The sequence below is a fragment of the Podarcis pityusensis genome (genome assembly GCF_964106645.2).
Source record: "Podarcis pityusensis genome assembly, chromosome: 1".
Classification (NCBI taxonomy): Eukaryota; Metazoa; Chordata; class Lepidosauria; order Squamata; family Lacertidae; genus Podarcis; species Podarcis pityusensis.
The window spans coordinates 126,615,976-126,639,201 of record NC_138028.1 but is presented as its reverse complement, the minus strand read 5'-3'; the positions used below and the strand labels follow the sequence as shown (position 1 = coordinate 126,639,201).

The 23,226-nt window shown below is 45.3% G+C and overlaps 1 protein-coding gene across 2 annotated transcripts in view; it reads left to right on the top strand.

The window, feature by feature from the left end:
• The window catches only part of RFTN2 (raftlin family member 2), a 47,018-nt gene extending 23,927 nt beyond the window's left edge, over positions 1–23,091 (top strand). The window contains exons 8-9 of one of the 2 annotated variants that reach the window (XM_081017864.1): positions 17,056–17,134; positions 22,293–23,091. In XM_081017864.1, the coding sequence (XP_080873990.1) occupies positions 17,056–17,134; positions 22,293–22,556 (343 nt within the window). In that variant the 3' untranslated portion in view covers positions 22,557–23,091. Of the gene's footprint in view, positions 1–17,055; positions 17,135–22,289 lie in introns of both variants that reach the window. The other variant, XM_081017863.1, reaches the window with a different exon arrangement.
• The last annotated feature ends 135 nt before the right edge of the window (positions 23,092–23,226 follow it).

The following is a 23,226-nucleotide window of genomic DNA, read 5'->3' as shown; positions in this document are numbered from 1 at the left end:
TCCTTCCTTCCTTCTGCCGCAGCCCACAACCACCATCGTAAAATTACCAGAATCGTAAAATTGTAGATTTGGAAGGGACCCTGAGGATCATCTAGTCCAACCCCCTGCAACCTTGGCGTCATGAGCATCACATTCTAACCCACTGAGCTACCCAGTCCCAGAATATCGGAAGCAGATTTTCAGGGAACTGTACAGGAGAGGGAAATTGGCAAAAAGCCCCTCTCCTCCTCTTGCAGGGGATGCAGGTGGCGCTGTGGGTTAAACCACAGAGCCTAGGACTTGCCGATCAGAAGGTCGGCAGTTCGAATCCCCGCAACGGTGTGAGCCCCCATTGCTTGGTCCCTGCTCCTGCCAACCTAGCAGTTCGAAAGCATGTCAAAGTGCAAGTAGATAAATAGGTACCACTCCAGCAGGAAGGTAAACGGCATTTCCGTGTGCTGCTCTGGTTCGCCAGAAGCAGCTTAGTCATGCTGGCCACATGACCCGGAAGCTGTACGCTGGCTCCCTCAGCCAATAAAGTGAGATGAGTGCCGTAACCCCAGAGTCGGCCACGACTGGACCTAATGGTCAGGGGTCCCTTTACCTTTACCTTTTACCTCCTCTTGCAGAGTCATCCTGGATCAAAAGTCTTCCCGCGAAAAGAAGAGCACCAGCAAATTCAGCCCCAAGAAGTGTGCAACATGCCCTCTTTAAAAATAATTAAACGTCTAATCCCATATATACAAAAACCAACATAGCCCCAGCAATTAATTCATTTCTAATTACTTCTTTCTCTATAAAATATCATGAAGTAGGAAGCACATCCCTCTGGCCATGACTGTGGCTCCCTAAGCCTGTTTTTCAGTCAACTTTATTTCCTTTCCCAGGATACTGCAAGAGAAGCCTGTTCTGCCCTCAACAAACTTGTAACAGCTATCAGCTTCAACAAATGAACTAAATATACCCTTCAAAGCAGCCAAATTAAAGGAAAAAAACACAACTGTTAGGAAGGCGAAAAACAGTGCTAGAAAGGTAAACTAATTGCAGTGGCGTGCTATCTCCTCGTCAGCCTAAGTTATGCATTCTTTGGCAAAGGCGTAAAAGAGAAAGCGGGGTGTGTGTGAGAGAGATTTAACTTATAAAAGAAACTTCCTTTTAATGCACTTTCCCTCCCTCATTGAAATTCAGTAGAAATTCCACCATCACTCAACTCAGTTGTGAATTAAAGTAAGCCCCTGGACATTGTCGTGTTCAGCATTTTAATAAGCCCAGACATCACACATGTTAAATTTGCTTCCAGTCTAAGTAGCACTCGCTTGCTTCCTTGTTAAAATCAAAGTTTTGCCGTTGTCAAACTATTTTAATTATTCCATGCCTTTGTTCAGGAGGGTACACAGCAAAGGAAATGCCTCGTTGCCAGACAAATTCCTGGAATCAGAATCCTGCACATTTTTTTACCTATCAGGAAGGTTTGCATGTAATACAAAGTTTCTTCCTTCTCCCCCTCTCACCTCCCTAGTCTTTCCTAGTGGAATCTTTGGAGTTACCGTATTTTTCGCTCTATAGGACGCACTTTTGCCCCTCCAAAAATTAAGGGGAAATGTGTGTGTGTCCTATGGGGCGAATGCAGGCTCTTTGGCTTCAGCGATAGCAACGCGAAGCCTCCGAAGCGCAGAGGGAGCGCTCCCTCCACGCTCCGGAGGCTTCGCGTTGCTTTCGCTGAAGCCTGGAGAGCGAGAGGGGTTGGTGTGCACCGACCCCTCTCGCTCTCCAGACTTCAGGGATGGCCGCCTGAAGCCTTCGGAGCACAGCGCGAGTTCCCGCTGCACTCCACAGGTGTCAGGTTCCTTTTGCTGAAGCCAGGAGAGCAAGACTATCCTGGCTTTAGCAGAGAGGAAGAGCTGCACAGCACCCCTTCAGCCAAGCGGGAGGAGAAATGGAAGGGGCTCCGTTTCTCCTGCCGCTTTGCTGAAGGGGCGCTGAACAGGGAGGGGGAGAATTTCTTTTTCTTGTTCTCCCCCTCTAAAACAAGGTGCGTCCTATGGTCGGGTGCGTCCTATAGAGCGAAAAACACGGTATTTCAATAGCCTGAACACTGGCTCCTTAGGCACATACTAGTATGTGGTGGTACTTAATGCCAATCGACATGTTTCACAGAAGATGCAGGTATCAACCTTCTAGTGTATACACATGTCTGTGTATGCATTGTTTTTAATTAAAAGTAGCAGGGCTGCAAATTTGATGGGAAGAGTTGGTCCCTGCCCGCCCCTCAAAAAAACTCCCAAACAGCTTTTTAATTGCTCCTCTTGCAGGACCAGAGACATCACCCATTAACTCAGCAGGGCAGTGTAAGAATATGTAGGAAGCTCAAAAGTAATAACCAGCAATAGCAAAGGGAAATGGAAATGAGCTAAAGAGAGTGGAAATGAGGGAGAAGAGACAGGTTCAGATTGTTCGATGGGTTAGGAGGCCCAATAACTGCGCTGCGTGAAACTATCTTAATAAAATAAACTGCTTATATTTGGAGCCCTTCCAGACAGCCTGTTTACGGAGGATTCATTCTGATTTACCTAATGGTCAGGGGTGCCATCGGGTGGGGGGGCTGAGGCCCCCCAAAAGATTTCAAAGAAGGGTTTGGGTTTTGCCGCGGCTGGGTGCACACAGTTGCTGGTGGTTATGTCTTTCTAATAATAATAATAATGTGTTTTTTATACCCCGCCCATCTGGCTGGGTTTCCCCAGCCACTCTGGGCAGCTTCCAACAAAACACTAAAATACATTAATGCATCAAACATTAAAAGCTTCCCTAAACAGGGCTGCCTTCAGATGTCTTCTAAAAGTTTGGTAGTTATTTTTCTCTTTGACATATGGTGGAAGGGCGTTCCACAGGGCGGGTGCCACTACCGAGAAGGCCCTCTGCCTGGTTCCCTGTAACTTGGCTTCTCGCAGCGAGGGAACTGTCAGAAGGCCCTCAGTGCTGGACCTCAGTGTCTGGGCAGAACGATGGAGGTGGAGACGCTCCTTCAGGTATACTGGGCCGAGGCCGTTTAGGGCTTTAAAGGTCCGCACCAACACTTTGAATTGGGCTCAGAAACGTACTGGGAGCCAGTGCAGGTCTTTGAAGACTGGCGTTATATGGTCTCGGCGGCTGCTCCCAGTCACCAGTCTAGCTGCCGCATTCAAGCGAAATATAACTAGAGCACGCACCACTCTGGTGAGACAGTCTACGGGCAGGTAGGGTCTCAGCCTGCGTACCAGGTGGAACTGATAAACAGCTGCCCTGGACACATAATTGACCTGTGCCTCCATGGACAGCTGTGAGTCCAGAATGACTCCCAGGCTGCGCACCTGGTCCTTCAGGGGCACAGTTACCCCATTCAGGACCAGGGAGTCCTCCACACCCGCCCACCTCCTGTCCCCCCAAAACAGTACTTCTGTCTTGTCAGGATTCAACCTTTTGGAAGTGGATGTGATAGACCAGAGATGTCCAACAGGTCAATCACAATCTGCTGGTAGATTCCTGTGAGGTTTTGGTAGATTGAGCTGGATCTCTGGATCCCTTTCCTTAGCGCCGCTAAAATTTACTCCTTCCCTGCCCCCTCACCCCGCCCTCCGTTGTTGTTTGATCTCTGGAAGGGAAGATGGAGCTTTCTCTGCGCTGCTGTTTTCATCCATAGCGATCTTTTTGTGAGTGACTTTACCCCTTTGTCCCTTGCCTTTAACCCCCCCAAACGGAAGTTTAACCCTCCAAAAAAGCTTTTTTTAACCCCCTAAAAAACGGGGCTTTTCTGCTCCCTAAAAAAGCTCAGCAACTTTGAGCTGAACCCCCCAAAACGGAGGTAGATCACTGCCAGTTTTTAATTCTGAAAGTAGATCGCAGTCTCTTGAGAGTTGGCCACCCCTGTGCTAAACCAGTGTCTTGCCTGGGCAGTGGGCTGAGTGGTGATAAAAATGACGACGATAAAAATAATAAAGGAAGATCGTACAGTGTATCTTAATTTTCTTAATGCAGGGAAAGTCAGCACAAGCAGTCCAACCATATCCAGTCATCTTTCTGTGACAAGGCTTTGTGCCTTGAACAGCTGTGATTTGCATGCGGAAATTCAGCAGTTCTGTCCCCACGTCAGGAAGAGTTGCACCTGTTGGATTTTATCAAGCAGCTGTTAAAGGCACAGAACATTTGTCAAGGGGGAAAAAAGGTAGCGACTCCAGGCCATAGCTGTCAACTTTTCCCTTTGGTTGCAAGGGATCCTATTCGGAATAAGAGAATTTCCCTTAAAAAAAGGGAAACGTTGACAGCTATGCTCTGGACATAACAGACCAGAGCCTTGTCTGGATTGTTCCTTCAAGGTGCAATCTGTCCCTGTCCAACAAACACGGCTTCCCCCATAAACAGATGGTGATCCAGGATTTAATCTAATATGAAACATTTTAAAGAAATAGATTTTGCCCCTTACCAGATTCAGGAAATAGAAAATTGTTTTCAGTACTTCTAGATAGTTCACTGAAAACAAGATTTCTGTTTCAGTTTTAGCTAACTTTAGTTGCATCAAGGCCTAACAAGTCTAAAACATTTAGACTTTGATGCAACTGAATGTAGTTGTGGCGTGATTCAGTTCATTTGAAATCAGTGATGCAAGTTAATGGCGACTGAATTAAATCCTGTTGCTTTCAGTGGTGCTGTAGCTGTGCACCTACCTATCTGAGAAAGTAAGAGTTGTTCAACAGTGGGACGGTCTCCATCGGGAGCTTGTGGACTGTCCTTCATTGGAGGTTTTTAAGCAGAGGTTGGATAGCCATCTGTGGATGCCTTAGGTGAAATTCTTTCATTGCAGGGTTTGGACTAGATGACCTCTGGGGTCACTTCCAACTCTAGGGTTCCATGAAATACTGTTGTTGTTGTTGTTGTTTAGTCATTTAGTCGTGTCCGACTCTTCATGACCCCATGGACCAGAGCACGCCAGGCACTCCTGTCTTCCACTGCCTCCCGCAGGTTGATCAAACTCATGCTGGTAGCTTTGAGAACACTATCCAACCATCTCGTCCTCTGTCGTCCCCTTCTCCTTGTGCCCTCCATCTTTCCCAACATCAGGTTCTTTTCCAGGGAGTCTTCTCTTCTCATGAGGTGGCCTAAGTATTGGAGCCTCAGTTTCACGATCTGTCCTTCCAGTGAGCACTCAGGGCTGATTTTCTTAAGAATGGTTTGATCTTCTTGCAGTCCATGGGACTCTCAAGAGTCTCCTCCAGCACCATAATTCAAAAGCATCAATTCTTCGGCGATCAGCCTTCTTTATGGTCCAGCTCTCACTTCCATACTCGGCATAGTTCATAGCTTCTCTGAGTTATTCAAGCCCCTTCGCCACGGCAAGGCAGTGATGCATGAAGGGGATGGAATACTGTATCTTCATGCCTTTCCGCCCCCCAAAACCAGCTTCGATCCGAATTGAGAAAAAGAATAACCTCACTGTGTTCCAAGCTAGTAGTGTTGCGAGGATTGTGATCAAAATGGGGCCATTGTGAAATAACAGAAGTATCAGTATGGTTGGGGGAATCCCAAGATTTGCAGAAGTACAAAAATATCTTCACACACACACACACACACACACACACTCACACACAAGATCAGACTGGTGTAAGGAAGCTAACAACAGTGCAATGAGGAACGGTGGAACGTAGACTGTCAGCTGGAAAAGAGAAATGGAAAGAGCGTGGGAATCCCAGATTGGAGAAACTAGCTGTCTAGAGCGCTGAACAGAAGCACATTTTACATGCGGATCCTTTTGAATGAAAGGGCAGGGTAGAAATCAGTTAATTAACCGAATATTGAGATAAGGTGATTCTTTATTTACTAGTCTTTTTGCTTTTGTCTGTAAATGCAACTGTCTCGTTAAAACCAAGGAGGAAAATGCACAGACAATACATTTGAAATCTACGTTTGCAAGCGAGTTCTCGATGGAGGTTGCAATGTCGTAGGAGATGCTTTCACACCGAGGGGAAAGCCTATAAATGACTGGCCGCAAGCCAGAACAAAAGTTGATATGTTTATGAAGCCCTGTTGGTTTCAGTGAGATTCATGGCTGTTGTCTACAGTCATTGCTATCAAGTTTGTTAATACTGCTGATGGGATTGTGAAATCACAGGAGTGATTTTATGACCTGTTCTTCTTATGTTCTACTTCTGCTTTCGTCTTTCTTCTTTATGTGACGCTTTGCTTCTTCTAACATCCTGACACCTCTTTCTTATTTAAGCCTCAAATAATCTAACAGCATAATCTCAACACGGTCTACTGAGAAGTCCTATTATATTGCAGTTTTATGTTGCAAACTCCCCCAATATCTATGGGTATAGGGCTGTATACTAACTAAATCAATCAATCAATCAATCAATCAATCAATCAGTAGGGCTTGCTCTCAGGAGGTGAGGGAGTAAGCACTACTGAATTCAGTGGTATTTATTAGTGCAGGTGTTCCATTTGTACGCCACCATTTTCCTCCAAGAAGCTCAAGGTGTGACATACATAGTTCTGCCTTTTTTCATTTAATTCCCACATAAACCCTGTGAAGTAGTTTACCCTGTGAGAGGCAATAACTGGCCCAAGGTCACTAAAGGACATTCTGGTCTCCCAGATCTTAAAGGTAAAGGGACCCCTGACTGTTAGGTCCAGTCGTGGCCGACTCTGGGGTTGCGGCGCTCATCTCGCTTTATTGGCCAAGGTAGCCGGTGTACAGCTTCCGGGTCATGTGGCCAGCATGACTAAGCCGCCTCTGGCAAACCAGAGCAGCACACGGAAATGCCGTTTACCTTCCCGCCGGAGCAGTACCTATTTATCTACTTGCACTTTGACATGCTTTTGAACTGCTAGGTTAGCAGGAGCAGGGACCAAGCAATGGGAGCTCACCCCGTCACGGAGATTTGAACCGCCGACCTTCTGATCGGCAAGTCCTAGGCTCTGTGGTTTAACCCACAGCACCACCCGTGCCCCTCCCAGATCTTAGTCATACTCTAACCTCTATAAAAAAATCCTTCCAGTAGCACCTTTAAGACCAACTAAGTTAGTTCTTGGTATGAGCTTTCGTGTGCAAGCACACTTCTTCAGATAGTGTGCTTGCACACGAAAGCTCATACCAAGAACTAACTTAGTTGGTCTTAAAGGTGCTACTGGAAGGATTTTTTTATTTTGACTATGGCAGACCAACACGGCTACCTATCTGTAACTCTAACCTCTATGCAACGCTGCCTATATGTCTACTTCTGAGTATAAATGCTTAAAATTGCATTGTTCATCTGATTCTTCAACTCTGCATCCTTTTTCTTTGACTGCTTCCATTCCTTTCCATAAGAAGTTCAACTTCCGTCGCCCACTTTTAGAGACACAACCCCCATTTTTCTCTGCATTCTCTTGCTGCTATTTTTATTATGCTCACTTGCCTTTCATCCTGAGTATTGTGCCCCTTTGCTCTCTCCCCCCTCCAATCCCAACCAGCTCTTTCTCACTTCCTCTTCAATTGCCACCCTTCCCCCTCTTTCCTTTACATTTCCTTGACTGCTGGTCTGTAGGCAAGGCCACAGCTTCCTTAATCACTAATACAGAAGCTAGTTTTCCTGTAGGAATCCAATAAAAATACTGTTCTGTATCATCAAAGATGCTAAAATTATACCGCCTGCAGAAGATATACCGTATTTTTCGCTCTATAGGACGCACTTTTTCCCCTCCAAAAATTAAGGGGGAATGTGTGTGCATCCTATGGAGCGAATGCAGGCTCCTTGGCTTCAGCGATAGCAACGCGTAGCCTCCAAAGCGCAGAGGGAGCGCTCCCTCCGTGCTCCGGAGGCTACGCGTTGCTTTCGTTGAAGCCTGGAGAGCTCTCCAGGCTTCAGGGATAGCCGCCTGAAGCCTTCGGAGCACAGCGCAAGTTCCCGCCGCGCTCCGCAGGCTTCAGGTTCCTTTCACTGAAGCCAGGAGAGCAAGACTCTTCTGGCTTCAGCAGAGAGGGAGAGCTGCGCAACGCCCCTTCAGCCAAGCGGGGGGAGAAATGGAAGGGGCTCCGTTTCTCCTGCCACTTCACTGAAGGGGCGCTGAGCAGAGAGGGGGATAATTTTTTTTCTTGTTCTCCTCCTCTAAAACAAGGTGTGTCCCATGGTCGGGTACGTCCTATAGAGTGAAAATTACGGTAAACATTTGAAGATTGCCTGACTTAATCCAGCCAAAGCTTAACAATTTGGATTGATTTCAGAGTCTTCCTTTCTCGATGAAATGAATTGAACTTTGAAGTGATTGACTTGACCTGGCTGTGTACACATTAATGTTTACTCCAGCTCAAGCGCACTCCCACCGCTGGCATTTGAAGCCAAGTAATGCGGGTGGCGCTGTGGTCTAAACCACTGAGTTTGGGCTTGCCGATCAGAAGGTCGGCGGTTTGAATCCCCATGACAGGGTGAGCTCCCGTTGTTCGGTCCCTGCTCCTGCCAACCTAGCAGTTCAAAAGCACGTCAAAGTGAAAGTAGATAAATAGGTACCGCTCTAGCGGGAAGGTAAACGGCGTTTCCGTGCGCTGCTCTGGTTCGCCAGAAGCGGCTTAGTCATGCTGGCCACATGACCCGGAAGCTGTACGCCGGCTCCCTCGGCCAATAGAGCGAGATGAGTGCCACAACCCCAGAGTCATCCGCAACTGGACAATGGTCGGGGTCCCTTTACCTTTACCTATGCATGACATAAGACACTGTCCCTAGGTATCCTGCAGTTTCTTGAAAAAATACTCCCGTTTGATGTGCTTTCCTTCAAACCAGCTTCCATCTGATTAGAAAACGGAAGCCATGGTTGAGCTGAGGTGTGTACATTGCAGGCAGTTGTCGCACATGCTCAGATGACCGCTTCCGTGAATTGGGAGTTTGGTGCAGGGAAACAAATCAGGTAATGGGCATAAAGTGAAGGCATTGCTGCCCCTGCTCAGGTGTCTGCAACAACATAAAATGTGACTTGAAATGCAACAGGGGATAACGGCCTTGCTGCATTTTAAGCCGCAAATTTGTACGCAGCCTGGGTCGTGCGCTATCTTTGCAAGGACTGAGTTTAGTATCATAATGGCACATTGTGCATCAGCGGCGTAGCTAGCTGCTTGGGTGCCTGGGCAGCGCGGAGCATGCTGGCAAATGAGCCACTACATCGCTCCCAGGAGAGAAGCATGGCTCGGGCACAGTGCAGGCCCCGCGGTAAGGGCTGCCCCCCGCCCCCCCCAGCTATGCCTCTGTTATGCATTTATATGAGTTGCAGAAGAAGAAGAGGAGTTTGGATTTGATATCCCGCTTTATCACTACCCGAAGGAGTCTCAAAGCGGCTAACATTCTCCTTTCCCTTCCTCCCCCACAACAAACACTCTGTGAGGTGAGTGGGGCTGAGAGACTTCAAAGAAGTGTGACTAGCCCAAGGTCACCCAGCAACTGAATGTGGAGGAGCGGAGACGCGAACCCGGTTCCCCAGATTATGAGACTACTGCTCTTAACCTCTACACCACACTGGCTCTCCTGCAGGAATGGGGTGGGCCAAATTGTTTCCCTCCTTTCCAGTCCCTAAGGGGGAAAGGTAATAGGGTTCACAGCAGTTGGCGGTTTCGTTTCATTCCACTTTTAGTTTGCATAACCGCCTTTCTATATTACTCTATGCAAGGCGGTTTACAAGCTGAAGAAACAACAAATATCACACACCTTATAACAATCTGATCCATTTATTTTGTTTTTATATTCTGCTGGAAGCCACCTGGAGTGTCTGGGAAAAACCGAGCCAGATGGACGGGGTATAAATAACAACATTATTATTATTATTATTATTATTATTATTATTATTATTATCCAATGCAAGACATAAGTTAAAAATAATCAACTTACATCAAATAAAGTAATATTCAATAATCCGTTATTGCGGTATGAAATTAAGTATCAGCAAACAATAATTAAAAAGAAGTTCACTCTTAACAATTACAATTAATGATTATAAAACTGTAATCAATAATCTAGGCTATGTGGGAATAGAGGAAGCTGCTTTATACTCAGTCAGACCATTTGTCCATCTACTCCAGTATTGTCTACACAGACTGGCAGCAGCAACTTTCCAGGGTTTCAGGTAGGGGACATTGCCTGGAGTTGCCAGGCATTGAACCTGAGACTTCCTGCCTCCAAAACACCTGCTCTGCCCCTGAGCTGTGGCCCTTCCCCTGAAGGAGCGTCTCCACCCCCATTGTTCAGCCCGGACACTGAGGTCCTGCTCTGAGGGCCTTCTTGCAGTTCCCTCCCTGTGAGAAGTGAGGTTACAGGGAACCAGGCAGAGGGCCTTCTTGGTGGTGGCGCCCGCCCTGTGGAACGCCCTCCCGCCAGATGTCAAGGAAATAAAGAACTATCTGACTTCTAGAAGACATCTGAAGGCAGCCCTGTTTAGGGAAGTTTTTAATGTCTGATGTTTTACCGTGTTTTTAATATTCTGTTGGGAGCTGCCCAGAGTGGCTGGGGAAACCCAGCCAGATGGGCGGGGTATAAGTAATATATTATTATTATATGTAGGAACCCCATGCAAAATGCACATCAGCGTGTAGGTATTTCCATTAACACTTTACTAACCCCGCCTCTCCTCTCTCTTTGACATGCTGCTAGAAAGTGAACCACCAAAGGGTAAGCTGAATTGTGCAGTATGCAATTTCCACAAGGACATTCCTGTGTTTCTCGTCTTTTGGGGGTCAACTCAGCTTCACTCAAGGCAGGCCTGGAAGGGGTGCTTGGAGCTAGAATCTTTAAATATGGTGGACTGGACTGTCTTAATTAAATGCATAGTGCCCTTGCTGAGGAAAACATTGCTTTGCGTATATTGATGGAGAACAGAAGCGACATGATTTTGGTCACAGCAATTCACAAAGTGTGTTGCTGTTTGTCTTAAGCCCATTTCTGTGTTCAAATAGAAGTGCTGAAACTGCTTTTGTGAAAAGCGTCTGGCTTAGAGGTGGTGAACATGTGGTCCTCCAAATGCTTTTTTTGGTACTGTTTTTATTAATATTTCATTAAGAGAATTTCATTTGTAAAAAAGATAAAGAAAGAAGGGGGAGAAAGAAGGAAAAGAATGAGAGAGATTGAAAAAAGAAAATAAAAAAATGCTGTTACATTTCCATGCATTATTATACAGATCTATGTATTCTTTTTATCCTAATACAGTGGTGCCCCGCAAGACGAAAGGGTTTTCCGTTTTTCAATGCGCTTCGCAGGACGAATTTCCCTATGGGCTTGCTTCGCAAGACGAAAATGTCTTGCGAGTCTTGAGATTTTTTTTTCGCTCCCCCCCCCCCTTTATCTAAGCCGCTAAGCCTTTAATAGCCTTTTAGCAGCTAAGCCGCTAAGCCGCTAAGCCTTTAATAGCCGCTAAACCGCTAATAGCGTTAATCCGCTAAGCCGCTAATAGGGTTGCTTCGCAAGACGATAAAAACCGCTAGACGAAGATACTCGTGGAACGGATTAATTTCGTCTTGCGAGGCACCACTGTAGTCATATAATTGTCAGTAACCTAACCCATTCTGTGTAAACTCATTCCAGATACCATTGTATTAATCCAAAGAAAGACTGCGTCTATAAACTGTCCATTCATATGTTCCCAGTGTTGTCAAGCCATTGTTAAAGGGGAATCGTATCTCTATTTTTCCCATTCATCAGTATCAGTCTCTTGGTCACCATTAGTGCACGTAGAATCCATTTTCGCTGTCCTATTGTCAATTTCCATACAATGGGTATATAGTTCAAGAGCACATTCACCTCTGAAAATCTTAAAAATTTCCCCAAGTGTCTTGCTTATAGAATCCAGCACTTTCTCCTAAAACTTAATAAGTGTGGGACACAGTAAAAGCATATTTTTCGAAGAAGCATTATCCATATTACATCTCCAACAAAGAGCTACATTAAATAGTCTTTTCTTATACAAACATAAGGGAGTCCAATAGATTCTAAATTGTATTTTCTGTTGTAGAAGTCTTAGTTTAAGATCTAGCGATATATCAAATGCCAAAGCCAAATGTGGTCCTTTAAACATTATTGAACTACGGTTCACAGCAGCCGTAGCCAAAGTAGACAGTGATCAGGGATGATGAGAATTGTAGCCATTTACCACAATATCAGTAAAGAAAAAGTAAAGGGACGCGGGTGGCACTGTGGGTTAAACCACAGAGCCTAGGGCTTGCCGATCAGAAGGTCAGCGGTTCAAATCCCTACGACAGGGTGAGCTCCCGTTGCTCTGTCCCTGCTCCTGCCAACCTAGCAGTTTGAAAGCATGTCAGTGCAAGTAGATAAACAGGTACCGCTCCGGCGGGAAGGTAAATGGCGTTTCCGTGCGCTGCTCTGGTTCGCCAGAAGCGGCTTAGTCATGCTGGCCACATGACCCAGAAGCTGTACGCCGGCTCTCTCGGCCAATAAAGCGAGATGAGTGCCGTAACCCCAGAGTCGGCCCCGACTAGACCTAATGGTCAGGGGTCCCTTTACCTTTACCTTTAAGTAAAGATCATTACAGGCTTTGTGATAATTCTGTGGGCAGGCTAAATGACTTAAGAGTCCTCAACTCCAGATGCTTGATGGAATAACATGTAACATTGGCTTCCTTAGCAAATTCCAAACTTATGAACTGGGTGACATCCAACTAAAGTTGAAAATGAAAAAAAATAATAAAATTAATAGCAGCTGTGACTCAGGGGATAGCATATGGCTAAGCTGAGCACACACCAAGGCAATTCTGAGAATGTCCCTTTCTCAGAAGCTGCTCTCCACAGAATTCCCAAATTGCTGTTCCCTGGACCCTGAGTTCAAGACAGAGTGCTGAATTCATCTAGCCCAGAACGCTAGCAGAAGGCAGCTCAAGGACTCCTGCTAGCACAACTGCCCCCCCCCCCTTAGGCTTGTACAATAATCTACAGTGGTACCTTGGGTTACATACGGTTCAGGTTACAGACTCCGTTAACCCAGAAATAGTACCTCGGGTTAAGAACTTTGCTTCAGGATGAGAACAGAAATCGTGCAGCGGCAGCGGGAGACCCCGTTAGCTAAATTGGTACCTCAGGTTAAGAACAGTTTCAGGTTAAGAACAGACCTCCAGAACAAATTAAGTTCTTAACCCGAGGTACCACTGTATCCATATATCGCCCAGGACCGGTATTAGGGGCAGACCGCCATGACGGCTCCTGAGTCCTTCTGCTACCATCGCCCAGCACGCTGAGGGAAAAACAAACTGCAGCCAGGCGCTGGAGGCAGAGGGACTCGGGAGCAGTGGCAGTTTCGCCAGCGATGTACCCCTGAGTGAAACCGCCAGCTTGTTCCTCCCTCTGCTTCAACAAGCCTCATGTCCCTCTGGCTGGAGCACGCTGAAGGAACATGGGGCTTCCTCAGCTGGGGGGCAAGAAGGCTCGAAGAAGCACTCCTGCCCCCCAGCTGAGCCTTGCCAGTCTCCCTTGCCTTCCGCCACCCTGGGATGGGTGAGGGGAGGTGCCAATGGGCTGCTTCTTCATCCAGGGAGGGAGAGGCTTGCTCCCGTCCCTGCCCGTGCCAAGGCAGCGGATGAGGCAGGACTACAAACAGAGGGTTGGCACCGCTGCCTCATCCGCCGCTGCTTGGACATGGGCTCTTTTCTGACACTGTGATGTACAGTGGTACCTCAGGATGCGAATGGGATCCATTCCGGAGCCCCGTTCGCATCCTGAATGGAACGTAAGACTCGACGGCGTGTCTGCATGTGCGCGGACCACGTTTTGCAGCTTCCGCGCATGCGCATGATGTCTTTTTGAGCATCTGCGCATGCACGAGCGCCAAAACTTTTGGGTTACTTCCGGGTTGCCACGGAGCGCAACCCGAAAGCGCTCAACCTGAAGCACATTCAACTCGAGGTATGACTGTACCGCCACATCGCGGTATTTAGCGGGCAGTATATTACGACGTTGGCAAATAGTTATCACCCAGCCCTACCCCCCATGCCTGCCCGAAACTTACTCTGGAGGGTCAGGAGAGACCCCAGGACAGTGCACAGGGCAAAGGGGGGGGCGTGTTCCATCTGGCAAGTAATAAATGCTTGCACTGCTGGGACCATCAGAAGAACATGGCATCAAGTTCCCCTGACAGTCTGGAAATTTCATGTGCTCTTTTTCCACAGGCAAAATATTTTCAGGGCATGAATATGCTGTCTGCCCAAGTTTAAAAACCTGTTGAAATCATTCCCCCCCCCCTTATGTGCAGCCCTTTGAGACAAAATTCAGCTTGTATCTAGGTGGTCGGTGGATATACCACTGGGGAATGCAGCCAGTTTTCGATACGATACGATATCTTTATTGTCATTGTCCCATACAGAACAATGAAATTGAAAAATCTACATAAGACATTTAAAAACCCCTAAAAACTCTGAAACCCCATTTTAAAATACAATATACTATAGAGACTGCTTATAATGCGTTTAAAACCAGAATTGCATTTGGATAGAAACTGTTTCTCAGGCGGCTAGTCCTGGTCTTTATAACCCTATACCTTCTTCCAGAACGCAGAAGCTGAAAGAGATCATTTCCGGGGTGCGTACTATCCTGTGCTATCTCTGCAGCTTTCTTATGGCACCTGAAATCATAGATTTGATCTAAGGTGGGAAGAGTGCACCCAGTTATTCTCTCTGCAGTCTTTACAACCCTGGACAGCATTGTTTTTTCCCTGGCCGTGCGGCTCCCAAACCACACACACAGACCATGAGTTAATAGACTCTCCACAGTACAATGGTAAAATGCCATCAACAGGTCCTTTGAGAGATTGTTTTTCTGGAGGATTCTCAGAAAATATAACCTCTGCTGTGCTCTCTTCACCAGGTCTTTGCTGTTTTCTCCCCAGGTTAGGTCATCTCTCAACTCCATTCCCAGAAATCAAAACACCGAGACCTGTTCCACGCACTTCCCCTCAATAATAAGTGGCTGAATATTCAATTTACATTTCCTAAAGTCCACAATAATCTCTTTTGTTTTCTTTAAGTTGAGGAGTTTCCTCTTTTTAAAAAAAAGAAAAAAAGAAAGCTGGCTAACCGTAGCCATTGCATCAGTAAGTTTCTGCTTAGATTAGTAAGAAGAAGAAGAGCTTCAGCAGTGGGCAAGACCGGTCAGGGAGCCTCATCTCCTGACTTGACATCTGGCAGGAAAAATATCTTACCCTGGAGAAAACTAAGGCGTGAAGGAGACAGCTGGTTTGGAACGAAGGGGAGATTAAAAGCAGCTTTAAAACAACAACATAACCTTGCATGTCAAAATTGGTAATGATAGCGCTGTCCAATGTGACTAAAATGAGATGGGCTGTGTTCTTGTGTGTGGACTGTGGAGGCCAGGGGTTGGGAACTTTGTAGCCTCCAGATGTTGATAAAATGCAACTCCCATCAGCACCAGCAAGCGTGGCCAACAGCCAGGGGTGATGGGAGCTATAGTTCAGTAACATCTGGAGGACCAGAGGTTCCCCACAGCTGGAATAGATTGATAATGTGGGTGGGCGTGAGACGTGGCACAAACTGATCCTAAGTTAGTCTCTCACATTTCAATTAATAATAATAATAATAATAATAATAATAATAATAATAATAATTTATTTATACCCCGCCCATCTGGCTGGGCTTCCCCAGCCACTCTGGGCGGCTTCCAAAAAAATATTAAAATACTGTAATACATCAAGCATTAAAAGCTTCCCTAAACAGAGCTGCCTTCAGATGTCTTCTAAAAGTCTGGTAGTTGTTGTTCTCTTTGACATCTGGTGCGAGGGCGTTCCACAGGGCGGGCGCCACTACCGAGAAGGCCCTCCGCCTGGTTCCCTGTAACTTGGCTTCTCGCAGTGAGGGAACCGCCAGAAGGCCCTCGGTGCTGGACCTCAGTGTCCGGGTAGAATGATGGGGGTGGAGACGCTCCTTCAAATATACTGGACCGAGGCCCTTTAGGGCTTTAAAGGTCAGCACCAACACTTTGAATTGTGCTCGGAAATGCACTGGGAGCCAATGTAAGTCTTTCAAGACCGGTGTTATATGGTCTCGGCGGCTGCTCCCAGTCACCAGTCTAGCTGCCGCATTCTGAATTAGTTGTAGTTTCCGGGTCACCTTCAAAGGTAGCCCCACATAGAGCGCATTGCAGTACTCCAAGCGGGAGATAACCAGAGCATGCATCACTCTGGCGAGGCAGTCCGCAGGCAGGTAGGGTCTCAGCCTATGTACCAGATGGAGCTGGTAAACAGCTGCCCTGGGCACAGATTTGACCTGTGCCTCCATGGACAGCTGTGAGTCCAGAATGACTCCCAGGCTGCGCACCTGGTCCTTCACCTGGTGGAAAGGTGGGGAAACCAGTTTCCAGAACAATTTAGCATCGTTCTTTAAGGAAGCGTTTAATAGTAAGGACCAGGAAATATATTCAAACGGCCTTTTCTTCGTTGCTGACAGTGCTTTATATTCTCTTTTAAATTCAAGATACGACTTAAGACCCACTTTCCTATACTCTCTGCAAGAGTCCCCAAGATCTTTTTTCTTTCCACGACAATCATGGTCGAACCAGTCACACCCTGTGGAATTAATGGTTTTGTCACCTGAATTTTCATTAGTTGAGACCACATCCTTTAGGAATTCAGTAAGATTATCATGTGCCTCAATAGAAGCTTCTGCAGATTAACCATTTATAATTTTTGATCTTAAATGAATTGCTGGTTCCAAATTGAGTCTGGTGTTAACTGCAGTAGACTACGGTGGTACCTCAGGTTACATACATTTCAGGTTACAGACGCTTCAGGTTACAGACTCCACTAACCCGGAAATAGTACCTCAGGTTAAGAACTTTGCTTCAGGATGAGAACAGAAATCATGCTCCGGCGGCAGCGGGAAGCCCCATTAGCTAAAGTGGTGCTTCGGGTTAAGAACAGTCCTCCAGAACAAATTAAGTACTTAACCAGAGGTACCACTGTACTTCAGAGACCGTTTTATTCTTTGCTTCATAGGGACGTCTGCCTCGCGGTTTGGCATCTGTAATTAATTAACTAATAAGCAAACGTTCTAAAAGCAGCTTCTTTCATTTTTCAGCGAGGGAAATTTGGCCACAAAGCAAGTTGTTTTCCTCCAGAGGCCTGTTATGTGGAGTCCAGCTGCTCAGACGCCTGAGGTAAGAACGATGATCTGAGTAGGTATGAGTGAACGGAAAGATGCAGGTGTGGCGCAACAGCTGTTAAAATTAGCCTATGTTGTTTGCATGCTTCCACTGTGCTTCATGACTGACCAAGAGGAGTTTAAAGCCTCAGCCAGAGTTGTTGGCTCAGAGGATTTTGCCCAACTTTTCTCCTGTTCTCTTCTTTAAACTTGCTTCTTCACAAATAGGCTAAGATAACACTGTGTAGACTTAGAAAATAATACAACAACCACTAGCTCCCCCCCCCCTTAGATTCTTTGTTGAATTTTCTGCAAAACCATTTGGCATTCCGCTGCAATCCAGGGCAAGCAGACAAATTATGCCTGGGGCTGTGTCTGGGAAAGAAAGAACTTCATTATAACCCCAGCAGCAGCAACAGAGGTTTCCTTCCCCCTACTCCACAATAAGGAGCACATTGTGTGGGGTTACGCAATGACTAGGATGAGCTGTGCGACAGACTATTATCCGTTTCCTCACGGGTTGGAAAAAAAAGACGTTAAAAGGGCTCAGAATAGTTTGTGCAGTTGCTGACCTCAGATGATCCGTCGTCCAGCTGGGTAATTTCCCTGCGAGGAGTATCTGTGCAAAAACCACACTGGCTATTTTGCTGCTGCCTGAGCAGGGTGTGGTGGCAGAGGCCCCACGGCTTGCAGTTGCCCTCTCTCCATAGTCACCGTGGCCAGATCACTGGGTTATTATTAACATTTTCTTTTTTTTCTTCTTTTTTATAAATTTTTAATTAGATTTTCCACAAGGATAACACAAACCACAAAGCAGAATGATACACAAAAACAGAAGGGGGAAAAAGAGAACAATAAACAGATAAACAATAACAACAAACTTCAATTCTTCAGAAATCCAACCTTTTAAACATCTTGGTTGACTTCCGAAAATCCCTCCCTTCTGAGTTTCCTTGTAATTAAAAGTAACAGCTTTCCAATATCATTATTAAATAAACAGTTTCCAATTATAGTCCATCTTAGTCACTTTTCTTAACATTCTAAATCCCATTTATTTAATTATAACTTAGTTTAATCCTAGGCCTATTTGTTTCTTTCAAGTAATTTCTAATTTTTTATATTACAATATTTATTCAAATAGTCCTTAAATTTCCTCCAGTCCTCTTGAAACTCCTCTTCTTTCTGGTCGCGGATTCTTCCAGTCAGGTCAGCTAGCTCCGAAAATGTTAATTTATTAACATTTTAAATGTTAAATTATTAACATTTTCCTTAACAGGGCATCCCTACAAGCTACTGTTATGGATACCTTAAATGCAACCTCTGGCAGTGAGGTTCATGTATTCCCAAACTTAGGGCTCCAGCTCCTTTTGGACCACAACTTCCATCATCCCCAGCTAGGATTTGTAATCCAAAAACAGCTGGCGACTACTGCGGCCCGTGTTTTGTCAGTCCCAAAATGGAAAACGAGCGAGGTCCCAGCTAAAGAAGAATGACAACTTAAACTGGTGGGATATGCGCAGCTTGAGGACCTAACACAGAATAAGAGGACATACGTTTAAAGAAGATTGGGAAATGTTTATTGAATATTTTGGGGGGGATTGTGCACACTTGAAAACGTTGGCAGCGTTAAGATAAATTCAGCCGTGTATACAAGTTTTGATGGATGTAATAATGGGAAAGTGAATGTTTTTGTTTATGTAAAATATGCAGGGATTTATATGCAAAATGTACCATGGAAAGTGAAGAAGGGAAGTCAGTGATGTTTTAAGGTTGTTTAAATGAATATTCCAAATTGTAAAACAGAAAATTTAATAAAAATATATAAACCGCTGGTGACCCAAGTTTAGGAAACCCTGCTCTAAACTAAAAAGTCCCAAACACTGTTTCCCCATCCCTTCAGTCATTTGTGTTGCCCTTTTTTGAACCTTCCCCAATTCTTCAATATCCTTTTTGAGGCGAGGGAACCAGAACCGGGCAGAGGACTCCAAATGCAGTCACACCATAGCTTTGAATAACAGCGTTATGAAATCAGCAGTTTTATTTTTTATTCCTTTCCTAACAATCCCCAGCGCGAAATGTACCTTTTGCCGCAACTGCTGCACACCGCCTCTGATCAAAGCATTCAGAGATGGCTGCACATTATTCCTGTTCGGGCATCAGAAACATGCAAGCAGCAACTGTCTGGTGCATCCAGTTCTCACTCCATGTATGCACAAAAGCCTGTTTCCATGGGCACATGCGTTGCTCTCACTGATTCAGGGTGAATGGCATGTGCAATAGAAAACATCTCCTATTCCTCAGTTTGTTCAAGGCAAATTCTGGATGTGCCCAGAAAAAGTTAGCAACACTTACACTGCAATCCTGCACATATCTACTCACAAGTACTAATTAATTCAGTGGGGCTTACTCCCAGTATATAGGTCCTATTGAAATCAGTGGGATTTAAGTCATCATGACTTTTTGAATTCCTTTCAATGATATCAACCAAGTTGCGTTGGATCTAAGTTAGCATAAACTTTTCTTTTAACATTAAGTGCCAACTTTTTAAAAATTATTAAATTGACATTCCAGAAAAACTGTCCTTTTAAGGAGCTCCAGAAAGGCACATTCGTTAACATTATCCATTATCTTCTAAGCTATTAAACCTAGAGTGCAATGCAAGTTTACTCAGCAGTTAAGTCCCAGTGGGGTTTGCTCCCAGGTCAGTGTGCTAATACAATTGCCTTAACAACTTTCTGTGCATAACATCCTCAGAGACTTAAGATTAAAATGTGAGACATCAAGCACAAACCGCCCCCTCCAATTAAGAAATTTATTATTCCTACTTTTATTTTATTTTTTTAAAAAATAACCTAAAACAAAATAACTAGAGTACAGTAATGTAACATTTACCGTATTTTTCGCTCCATAAGACGCACCAGACCACAAGACGCACCTAGTTTTTGGAGGAGGAAAACAAGAAAAAAAATATTCTGAATCTCAGAAGCCAGAGCAGCAAGAGGGATTGCTGCGCAGTGAAAGCAGTAATCCCTCTTGCTGTTCTGGCTTCTGGGATAGCTGCGCAGCCTGCATTCGCTCCATAAGACGCACACACATTTCCCCTTACTTTTTAGGAGGGAAAAAGTGAGTCTTATAGAGCAAAAAATACGGTATTTAAAATTATCTTCAGTGAATTGGCAGCCCTCTCTCTCCCTGTTTCCTTCCTTCGCTGCTTTTTTATAATGAGGAAAACAGAAGAAGGAAAGAAATGTGATCGGGGGAGCAGCTCTGTTTAAAAACCTTCGCTCTGGCTAAACCTCTGCTGCATTACATGCCGAAGTAATATTAAGTTCTGGGAGATTTCCTTCCAGAGATGTAATAAGCTAAGCAGCACAGGAAGCATTTAAGAACTCCCATAACTTTTACGTACTTTAATGTGCCCTGTTTTTGCATAGGAAGGATATCAGCTGGCTGCCCCATTCTGGCAAATACCTCCCACATGCTAGTCCAGGAGGCTGAGGTTTTCAGTTACAACGAAATAAATGAGAGGGTACAGAATGGCAACCTTATGCCTCAGTACCTCAAAGGCTGCAAAGGTCAAACAACTGCTGATTCCCACCCCCAGGGCTATTTGACACAGAATATTTAAACCGTAGGGCAGAGACAGACGGCCCTCCTCTTCTGTGCTTCAAAGATTCACCCGTCCCTTTTGATTCAAAACCTTTAGAAGCATTTTTCAAATCGCAGTCTCCTATAGCTAGCAGCTGCCATTACGTTGCTAAAGTTGCCCATGTTGTGGCGCCTTGTAAATGATGCTGTTTAATAAACCATAGGCGCTTTGATGAGACAAAGGCTCCAAGCTTACAGGGCCACCCTGACCATGTCTACTGAGAAGTAAGTCCCACTGAATCCAAGGAAACTTATTCCCAAGTAAATGGGGTTGAGGATTGCAGCCTTTGTGAACAGACCCATTGAAATCAATGGGATTCGTCGGTTTCGATGGGTCTTCTCGAGGCGTTTTTAGACTTTGTAGAAGGGAAAGGGGAAGAGGACAAATCTTATTCCTAGAATTGCTCACTCAGTACTAAACAGAGGCTAGGTAAAGGTAAAGGAACCCCTGACCATTAGGTCCAGTCGTGGCCGACTCTGTGGTTGCGGCGCTCATCTCGCTTTACTGGCCGAGGGAGCCAGTGTACAGCTTCCGGGTCATGTGGCCAGCATGACTAAGCCACTTCTGGCGAACCAGAGCAGCGCACGGAAACGCCGTTTACCTTCCCGCCAGAGCGGTACCTATTTATCTACTTGCACTGGTGTGCTTTCGAACTGCTAGGCTGGCAGGAGCAGGGACCGAGCAACGGGAGCTCACCCCGTTGCGGGGATTCGAACCGCCGACCTTCTGATCGACAAGTCCTAGGCTCTGTGGTTTAACCCACAGCGCCACCCGCGTCCCTAAACAGAGGCTACAGGAAACCAATTTTCCAGTGGGAAGAGCAATGCTCTAATCACACACGTCATGCTCCTGAGACTCAGATACCAGTTCAAGTATTGGCTATGAAGTATTGATTTAGATTCCTAATGCAGACCCAAGTCGTATCTCTGAGAGCTTACTTTTATGTTCTGCTTGGTTAAGAATGTCTTTGGAGAATTATTCTAGGTAACCCTCTAGGTCAAAATCAAAAGCAGCATCTCCAGCATCACAAAAATATGCTTTTGAGCCCCAGCCTGTTATGCAGACAGGACCAAATTAAGGATTCTTTATCCAAAAGTTTCAATGGGTGTTGGGAGTGTGAGATTCTTTGCCTGTTGCATTAATTTTTGGTCCCTGTTACAATGTAAGAGTATGGTGCAAAGTTATTACTTGGCAGGGTCCCCCCGTAGCTCACTTGCACAGCATCTAAAGGCTTTTCAAACTCCTGGGAACTTGGCTTTCCCCAGCATTGGCCACACATAATTATGAAGACAGGGATGGGGAACTGCATGCCAGAATTGGAGCTAACTTTCGCTTCAGACAATAGATGTCAAGGTTTCTATCACTGCACAGGAAACCAGTGCGTGGGACCAGACTGTAAATTCTGCAAATATTCAGCCATTTCATTCCCGATTCTTTTGTTCCCAGATCCAAGTGCACATTCTTTCAGCTCCCTTCCTCTGTGAACTCTTAATTCAAATATTCTTTTTTTTTTCCGTTTCAGAAGAAATCCACCAAGCAACTTAGAGAAGAAAAAGGAAAGGCTCCCAGCAGAAGTGTTGGATTAGACACAGCTACTTCCCAGCCTGCACAAAATACACAAGCTACGGATGAGTTTCATCTATCGCCTTCTGCAGAGTGTTGGCCCAAGGACAGAGCAGTCCACTTTGAAAGCTTTGCCGGATTCAGCAGCAGTGATGGCATACTAAGGGAACTAGATGATGGGCAGTTTGACCAAGAAGATGGAGTCACTCAGGTCACTTGCATGTGACCAGGAAATGGATTAGATGGACCTGTACATATTTTTTTAAAAAATGTAAAAATAGAAATTGCTTTTTATATGTGTCGGTATAATTTTCTCCCTTTGTCTTATACAAACATGTGCACATTATACTTCCCCTCAACTCTGTAAATATGCTCATAAAAAAGGTAAATAGCACAACTCTTATTTGTTTAGTGTTGGCGGAAGTGCTAACTTTTGAGTGAGGTCTGTTTTACTGGGATTTTGAATTTCTAGAACAGCACTATATGACATCTCAGCAGTCTTTCTGTCACTTGGAAGCAACTGCAGATAGGGTGTTGCCTTCTGCTCTTCTGCAAAACATAAGACTTTTTACAAAGTGCTTGAAATGTAATACAGCAGCATTTCTCTTAATATACTGTTTTAAATATCATAAGGTTTAACACCAAATTAAAACTGTACATAGAGAACCGTGTGCCATTTTTAGGTTTCAGGTTTAAACTCTCCTCGTGTTAAAAGAGTGCAAACTCAAACACTATAATAAAAAATTGGTACTAAAAACAAATCACTAATAGTGTGCAGTCATAAGTGTTATTAGGTGGCTATTTGTGAATGACTGGAAATCATGACCTACAGAAGAGGGATAAACGGGTTTAAACCCAGTGCCTTGATTTACTTTTTGTTGTAGAGGCCTTATGAA